At 54.3% G+C, this 9,246-nt stretch overlaps 1 protein-coding gene across 1 annotated transcript; it reads right to left on the bottom strand.

The window, feature by feature from the left end:
* Positions 1-2,704: 2,704 nt before the first annotated feature.
* LOC142906040 (mast/stem cell growth factor receptor Kit-like) lies at positions 2,705-9,230 on the bottom strand. The gene is made up of 5 exons (XM_076053440.1): positions 8,568-9,230; positions 6,697-6,819; positions 5,940-6,051; positions 5,032-5,131; positions 2,705-3,036 (listed from the first exon to the last, which is right to left on the bottom strand). The coding sequence occupies exons 1-5, from the start codon at positions 8,796-8,798 to the stop codon at positions 2,721-2,723; spliced, it is 882 nt and encodes a 293-aa protein (XP_075909555.1). The 5' UTR covers positions 8,799-9,230; the 3' UTR covers positions 2,705-2,720.
* Positions 9,231-9,246: the final 16 nt, after the last annotated feature.

Below are 9,246 nucleotides of genomic sequence, written 5' to 3'. Positions count from 1 at the left end.
CTGATGGTAATGTAGGTTACAGTGATGGTAATGTAGGTTACAGTGATGGTAATGTAGGTTACACTGATGGTAATGTAGGTTACACTGATGGTAATGTAGGTTACAGTGATGGTAATGTAGGTTACAGTGATGGTAATGTAGGTTACACTGATGGTAATGTAGGTTACAGTGATGGTAATGTAGGTTACAGTGATGGTAATGTAGGTTACAGTGATGGTAATGTAGGTTACAGTGATGGTAATGTAGGTTACAGTGATGGTAATGTAGGTTACAGTGATGGTAATGTAGGTTACACTGATGGTAATGTAGGTTACAGTGATGGTAATGTAGGTTACAGTGATGGTAATGTAGGTTACAGTGATGGTAATGTAGGTTACACTGATGGTAATGTAGGTTACACTGATGGTAATGTAGGTTACAGTGATGGTAATGTAGGTTACAGTGATGGTAATGTAGGTTAAAGCGATGGTAATGTAGGTTACACTTATGGTAATGTAGATTACACTGATGGTAATGTAGGTTACAGTGATGGTAATGTAGGTTACAGTGATGGTAATGTAGGTTACAGTGATGGTAGTGTAGGTTACACTGATGGTAATGTAGGTTACAGTGATGGTAATGTAGGTTACACTGATGGTAATGTAGGTTACAGTGATGGTAATGTAGGTTACACTGATGGTAATGTAGGTTACAGTGATGGTAATGTAGGTTACACTGATGGTAATGTAGGTTACAGTGATGGTAATGTAGGTTACAGTGATGGTAATGTAGGTTACACTGATGGTAATGTAGGTTACAGTGATGGTAATGTAGGTTACAGTGATGGTAATGTAAGTTACAGTGATGTTAATGTAGGTTACACTGATGGTAATGTAGGTTACACTGATGGTAATGTAGGTTACAGTGATGGTAATGTAGGTTACAGTAATGGTAATGTAGGTTACAGTGATGGTAATGTAGGTTACAGTGATGGTAATGTAGGTTACAGTGATGGTAATGTAGGTTACAGTGATGGTAATGTAGGTTACAGTGATGGTAATGTAGGTTACACTGATGGTAATGTAGGTTACACTGATGGTAATGTAGGTTACAGTGATGGTAATGTAGGTTACACTGATGGTAGTGTAGGTTACCGTGATGGTAATGTAGGTTACAGTGATGGTAATGTAGGTTACACTAATGGTAATGTAGGTTACACTGATGGTAATGTAGGTTACAGTGATGGTAATGTAGGTTACAGTGATGGTAATGTAGGTTACAGTGATGGTAATGTAGGTTACAGTGATGGTAATGTAGGTTACAGTGATGGTAATGTAGGTTACAGTGATGGTAATGTAGGTTACACTGATGGTAATGTAGGTTACAGTGATGGTAATGTAGGTTACACTGATGGTAATGTAGGTTACAGTGATGGTAATGTAGGTTACACTGATGGTAATGTAGGTTACAGTGATGGTAATGTAGGTTACAGTGATGGTAATGTAGGTTACAGTGATGGTAATGTAGGTTACAGTGATGGTAATGTAGGTTACACTGATGGTAATGTAGGTTACAGTGATGGTAATGTAGGTTACACTGATGGTAATGTAGGTTACAGTGATGGTAATGTAGGTTACAGTAATGGTAATGTAGGTTACACTGATGGTAATGTAGGTTACAGTGATGGTAATGTAGGTTACAGTGATGGTAGTGTAGGTTACACTGATGGTAATGTAGGTTACAGTGATGGTAAAGTAGGTTACACTGATGGTAATGTAGGTTACAGTGATGGTAATGTAGGTTACACTGATGGTAATGTAGGTTACACTGATGGTAATGTAGGTTACAGTGATGGTAATGTAGGTTACAGTGATGGTAGTGTAGGTTACCGTGATGGTAATGTAGGTTACAGTGATGGTAATGTAGGTTACAGTGATGGTAATGTAGGTTACACTGATGGTAATGTAGGTTACAGTGATGGTAATGTAGGTTACAGTGATGGTAATGTAGGTTACACTGATGGTAATGTAGGTTACAGTGATGGTAATGTAGGTTACAGTGATGGTAATGTAGGTTACACTGATGGTAATGTAGGTTACACTGATTGTAATGTAGGTTACAGTGATGGTAATGTAGGTTACAGTGATGGTAATGTAGGTTACACTGATGGTAATGTAGGTTACAGTGATGGTAATGTAGGTTACAGTGATGGTAATGTAGGTTACAGTGATGGTAATGTAGGTTACAGTGATGGTAATGTAGGTTACAGTGATGGTAATGTAGGTTACAGTGATGGTAATGTAGGTTACAGTGATGGTAATGTAGGTTACACTGATGGTAATGTAGGTTACAGTGATGGTAATGTAGGTTACAGTGATGGTAATGTAGGTTACAGTGATGGTAATGTAGGTTACACTGATGGTAATGTAGGTTACAGTGATGGTAATGTAGGTTACAGTGATGGTAATGTAGGTTACAGTGATGGTAATGTAGGTTACAGTGATGGTAATGTAGGTTACAGTGATGGTAATGTAGGTTACACTGATGGTAATGTAGGTTACAGTGATGGTAATGTAGGTTACACTGATGGTAATGTAGGTTACAGTGATGGTAATGTAGGTTACAGTGATGGTAATGTAGGTTACACCGGTGAAGATGACACTAATGATGACGTCACACTCATCTTCCACTGGCCCCGCCCCCCACGGTGGGGGTGCGGGGGGGGGCACCCCTCCCCCCACTTAGCCCTGTCCGTGCGAGCCCCCTCCCCCGCCCCTCTGGCCCCCGCCCCCCAGCAGCGGCGTCTGAGCCGAGGGGTGGGTGGAGGAGGAGGAGGAGGCGCCCAGGCCCCCCTCCCACACGATCTGCACCTCGGCAGTGGGGGGGCTCGTGGGGGGCCCGGTGGGGGGGGGCGCGCGGGAGTTGACGTAGGGGTCGCGGGCCGAGGAGGCGCTCGGAGAGCGCCGTGGGGGGGTGGTGGGGAGGAGGTCGCAGAGCTGCGAGAAGGAAGGCCGGGAGCTGGGCCCCTCGCGCCAACAGCACAGCATGAGCGAATACCTGGGGGGGGGGGGGGGGGGGGCGGTGAGTGTGGGTGAGCGGGGGGGGGGTGAGTGAGTGGTGGTGAGTGGTGGTGAGTGGTGGTGAGTGAGTGGTGGTGGTGAGTGGTGGTGGTGAGTGGTGGTGAGTGGTGAGCGAGTGGTGGTGAGTGGTGGTGGTGAGTGGTGGTGGTGGTGGTGGTTGGTGGTGAGTGATGGTGGTGAGTGAGTGGTGGTGAGTGGTGGGTGAGTGTGTGAGTGGTTGGTAAGTGGTGGTGGTGAGCGAGTGGTGGTGAGTGGTGGTGGTGAGTGGTGGTGGTGAGTGGTGGTGGTGAGTGATGGTGGTGAGTGGTGGTGGTGAGTGGTGGTGGTTGGTGGTGAGTGGTGGTGGTTGGTGAGTGGTGGTGGTGAGTGGTGGTGGTGGTGAGTGAGTGAGTGAGTGGTGGGTGAGTGGTTGGTAAGTGGTGGTGAGCGAGTGGTGGTGAGTGGCGGTGGTGAGTGGTGAGTGGTGGTGAGTGGTGAGCGAGTGGTGGTGAGTGGTGATGGTGAGTGGTGGCGAGTGGTGGTGGTGAGCGAGCGGTGGTGAGCGAGCGGTGGTGAGTGGTGGTGGTGAGTGAGTGGTGGTGAGTGGTGAGTGGTGGTGGTTGGTGAGTGGTGGTGGTGAGTGAGTGAGTGGTGGTGAGTGGTGGTGGTGAGTGGTAGTGGTGGGTCAGATTCACAGACACACACAAAGACAAATACAAAGATACCCCATATAGCCTTCAACGGGCTGTAGGGGCAAGTGCTCTTAGCGAGCAGCACCTACGACACACGAGGGGGTGGGTGGCCAACACCACGCCCGGCCGCCTTTGTCTCCCCAGTGGCGATGTTTACACGCCGCACCAGGTACTCATTTGAGGCTGAGTGGACCTAGGGGAGGCCCAGGACCGGTTCAACAACAACAACCGCCATTCGCCACCAAGTGGCGGTGACGTCACCACGACGCTTGTGCCAGGCTATGTGCACCTTGAAGGTGCACACACACACACACACACGCACACACGGACACACATTGAAACACACACGCACTCACACACACACGCACACACACACACGCACACACACACGCACACACGGACACACACGCACTCACACACACACGCACACACACACGCACACACGGACACACGTTGAAACACACACGGACACACACACACACGCACACACGCACACACACACGCACACAAAGATCAAAGATAAAGATCCCCCATATAGCCTAACAGACTGTAGGGGCAAGTGCTGTTAGCGAGCACCTATGAAGGCCGGATCGGTACACGAGGGGGTGGGTGGCCAGCACCACGCCCGACCGCCTTTGTCTCCCTAGTGGCAATGTTTACACACCGCACCAGGTACTCATTTGAGGCTGAGTCGACCTAGGGGAGGCCCGGGACCGGTTCAGATAATCGTCACTGGTGTTGGCCGTGAGCGGGAATCGAACCCGTGTCGCCAGTTTCATAGCGCAGCGTAGCGCTAACCGCTACACTATCGCTCCCCACACACACGCACACACACGCACACACGCACACACGTTGAAACACACACGGACACACACGCACACACGGACACACACACGCACACACGGACACACGTTGAAACACACACGGACACACACACACACGCACACACACACACACGCGCACACACACATGCTGAAACACACACGCACACACACACACACGCACACACACACGCACACACACACGCACACACACACACGCACACACACACGCACACACACACGCACACACGCACACACACACACACACGGACACACACACGCACACACACACACACGGACACACGTTGAAACACACACGGACACACACACACACGCACACACGGACACACACACACGCACACGGACACACACACACGCACACACACACACACACGGACACACACACACACACACGCACACACACGGACACACGGACACACACGGACACACACACACACACGGACACACACGCGTGCTCACATGTCCGGGCAGCTGTGCGGGGGAGCGGACATGCGGTGTCCCTGCTTCAGCATGGAGTAAAACTTGGAGTTGACGGGGAGACCCGGGTAGGGGGTGCAGCCTGGGGGAGCAGTCATTGCACTGATCAGCAGCAGCATCATCAGCATCAGCATCATCAGCATCATCATCATCGTCGTCGTCTTTAACAGCGGCAGCATTGTCACTACAATAATCATCATCAGCATCATCGTCGTCTTTTACAGCGGCAGCATTGTAACTGCAATAATCATAATCATCATCATTGTCATCAGCAGCAGCAGTATCGTTAATAATAACATCATCATCATCATTGTCATCATCATCAGCAGCAGCAGTATCGTTAATAATAACATCAGCATCATCATCATTGTCATCATCAGCAGCAGCAGCAGTATCGTTAATAATAACATCAGCATCATCATCATTGTCATCATCAGCAGCAGCAGTATCGTTAATAATAACATCAGCATCATCATCATTGTCATCATCATCATCAGCAGCAGCAGTATCGTTAATAATAACATCAGCAGCAGCATCCTCGGAGAGCGGTGGTGCAGTGGTTAGTGCACCAATCCTGGGCCTCCGTCGCAGTGTGTATAGAACGCCACCACTGGGGGAGACAAAGGCGGCTGGGCATGGTCCGGGCCACACCACCCCCCCCCCCCCCCCCGCGCCTCTTGCACTGTGCCGGCCTTCATCGGCGCCGCTACTCGCTAACAGCGCTTGCTCCAGCAGCCCGTTGAAGGCTACGCGGGGGGACTTTGTCTTTGTGGTCAGCACCACGGACAGCCGCCGTGGGTCGGGCTCCACGGCACTTGCCCCGACACCGCGCGCGGGGCGAGCCGAGGGCGGGGAGCTGCGCCCTCTACCGCTGGTCGTGCGACACTCGCCGAGAGAGAAGATCTCCCAGAGGAGGACCCCGTAGGACCAGACGTCGCTCTGGGCCGTGAACACGCCCTGGAAGAGGCTCTCTGGGGCCATCCATTTCACGGGGAGGCGAGCCTGGGGTGGGTGGGGGGGGACGGTGGGGGGAGGTGGAGGGGGGGGGGGCAGGGGGGGCGTGGAGGGGGGGGCAGGATAGTGCGACGTGGAGACACGTGGGGGAGGGGGGGGGGTAACACGAGTATTGTTGTGATCGATTCATTGATGACACGCCTGGCTTGCTGGAGTCCTGTGGGCAAGTGATGAGTGTGTGTGTGTGAATGTGTGTGTGATGAGTGTGTGTGATGAGTGTGTGTGATGAGTGTGTGTGTGAGAGTGTGTGTGAATGTGTGTGATGAGTGTGTGTGATGAGTGTGTGTGATGAGTGTGTGTGTGAGAGTGTGTGTGAATGTGTGTGATGAGTGTGTGTGATGAGTGTGTGTGTGAGTGTGTGTGTGAATGTGTGTGTGATGAGTGTGTGTGTGAATGTGTGTGTGATGAGTGTGTGTGTGCGCCTCCGTGCGTCTCTCTGCGTGTATCTCCCTGCCTCTCTGCATGTCTCTGTCTCTCCGTGTGTCTGCGTGTCTCTCCGCGTGTCTGCGTGTCTCTGCATGTCTCTGTCTCTCCGCGTCTCTCTGCGTGTCTCTCCGTATGTCCGCGTGTCTCTCTGCGTGTCTCTCTGCGTGTCTCTCTGCCTGTGTCTCTGCGTCTCTCCGCGTCTCTCACGTTGCCCTTGAGCACGTAGTTGGAGTCGGTGGACACGTCCCTGGCCAGGCCGAAGTCACAGATCTTGAGCATGCGGCCGTGCGTCACGAGGACGTTGCGCGCCGCCAAGTCGCGGTGGATACACTGCGGGGGAGACGCGGGGATCAGCAGCGGAGAAGGCATGGGGAGGCACGGGGTGGGAGACGCAGGGAGACGCGGGGATCAGCAGCGGAGAAGGCATGGGGAGGCACGGGGTGGGAGACGCAGGGAGACGCGGGGAGACACGGGGAGACACGGGGTGGGAGACGGAGGGAGACGCGGGGTGGGAGACGGAGGGAGACGCAGGGAGACGTGGGGAGACGCGGGAGGGAGACGCAGGGAGACGCGGGGAGACACGGGGAGACACGGGGTGGGAGACGGAGGGAGACGCGGGGTGGGAGACGGAGGGAGACGCAGGGAGACGTGGGGAGACGCGGGAGGGAGACGCAGGGAGACGCGGGGAGACGCAGGGAGGGAGACGGAGGGAGACGCGGGGAGACACGGGGAGACACAGGGAGGAACGGGGAGGGAGATGCAGGGAGACGGAGGGAGACGCGGGGAGACGCGGGGAGGGAGACGCAGGGAGACGCGGGGAGACGCGGGGAGACGCGGGGAGGGAGACGCAGGGAGACGCAGGGAGACGCAGGGACACGCGCGGGAGGGAGACGCAGGGAGACGCAGGGAGACGCGGGGAGACGCAGGGAGGGAGATGGAGGGAGACGCGGGGAGACACGGGGAGACACAGGGAGGGACGGGGAGGGAGATGCAGGGAGATGGAGGGAGACACGGGGAGACACGGGGAGGGAGACACGGGGAGACACAGGGAGGAAGACGCAGGGAGACACGGGGAGACACGGGGAGACACAGGGAGACGCAGGGAGGGAGACGCAGGGAGGCACGGGGTGGGAGACGGAGGGAGACGCCGGGAGACACAGGGAGGGAGACGGAGGGAGACACGGGGAGACGCGGGGAGACACGGGGAGACACGGGGAGACACGGGGAGACACGGGGAGACGCAGGGAGGGAGACGCAGGGAGGCACGGGGAGGGAGACGCAGGGAGACGGAGGGAGACACGGGGAGACACAGGGAGGGAGACGGAGGGAGACGGAGGGAGACGCGGGGAGACACAGGGAGGGAGACGGAGGGAGACACGGGGAGACGCGGGGAGACACGGGGAGACGCAGGGAGACACGGGGAGACACGGGGAGACGCAGGGAGGGAGACGCAGGGAGGCACGGGGAGGGAGACGGAGGGAGACGCGGGGAGACACGGGGAGACACGGGGAGACACGGGGAGAGAGAGCTCGAGGAAAAGAACACGTTACAATTAATAGGCCACAGGGGATCAATGGGGAGATGGGGATCAAGAGCGGAGCTATAATGGATAGCCCACATGGGGATCACAGGATCGACAGAGGGATCAAAGGTGATCAGCAACTCTCCCAGTGGGAGGCTTGAAAGGGGGGTCATGGGGTATTGAGGGGGATCAGGGGAGATCACAGGGGATCAGGGGGGATCAGGGTGGATCACGGGGGATCACGGGGGATCATGGGGGATCAGGGGAGATCAGGGGGGATCAGGGGAGATCAGGGGGGATCACGGGGGGATCACGGGGGATCACGGGGGATCACGGGGATCATAGGGGATCAGGGGGGATCAGGGGGGATCACGGGGGATCACGGGGATCAGGGGGGTCACGGGGATCAGGGGAGATCAGGGGGGATCACGGGGGATCACGGGGGATCAGGGGGGATCAGGGGGGATCAGGGGGGATCAGGGGGGATCAGGAGGGATCAGGAGGGATCAGGGGGGATCAGGGGGGATCAGGGGGGATCAGGGGTATCGGCACTCACGCAGCGGGCCGCCAGGAATGCCATGCCGCGTGCCACCTGCAGGGCACAGCTGTGGAGGTCGTGGGGGAGCAGGGGGAGCAGATCCCTCTCCTCCTGGGGGCCCCCCTCCTCCCACAGCCCCCCCTGGCCCCCCCCCGGGGTGGTCCCCAGGGACCCCTCTCCGTGGGGGTCCGGCGGCCATGCGCCCCCCAGAGACGTGTCGCTGCGTGGCAGGAGACACGCAAGAGCCATGTTGTTGTTGTTGTTTTATTTGTTCTTTCTTGTTGTTGTTTATTTGTGTTTGTTTAATGTTGTTTAGTTGTTGTTGTATTTTGTGTTGTTGATTTTTGTTGATTTTTTTTGGTTGTGTTTTTTTATTGTTTTCTTTGTCGTTGTTTTTTTTATTGCTCCTCCTTCCCTTCCCCAGCCGCTGGTGAAAATTCCACGTTCACATGGCGGGGGGCCGAGTCCATCCATACAGAACGACCACCGTTCATTCTCACTCATTTACATTGGGTCAAACTTAACATCTCTTAATGTTCGACGTCTTGTACACCAGATCTTATTTATTCACGATGTACTTACAACAAAATCCGCAGACTACCTGCTGCTGGATCTCCTCTCTGTTTCAAAGACCAAATTTGACCTCAGGTCTTCGCTCATTTACCAGCTTCACATTCCCTATTGCCGTACAAAAACT

The sequence above is a fragment of the Petromyzon marinus genome, chromosome 61, assembly GCF_048934315.1.
Source record: "Petromyzon marinus isolate PM22_M1 ecotype Great Lakes invasive population chromosome 61, UKy_Petmar_22M1.pri1.0, whole genome shotgun sequence".
Lineage (NCBI taxonomy): Eukaryota > Metazoa > Chordata > Hyperoartia > Petromyzontiformes > Petromyzontidae > Petromyzon > Petromyzon marinus.
This window is presented reverse-complemented; position numbering and strand designations above follow the sequence as displayed.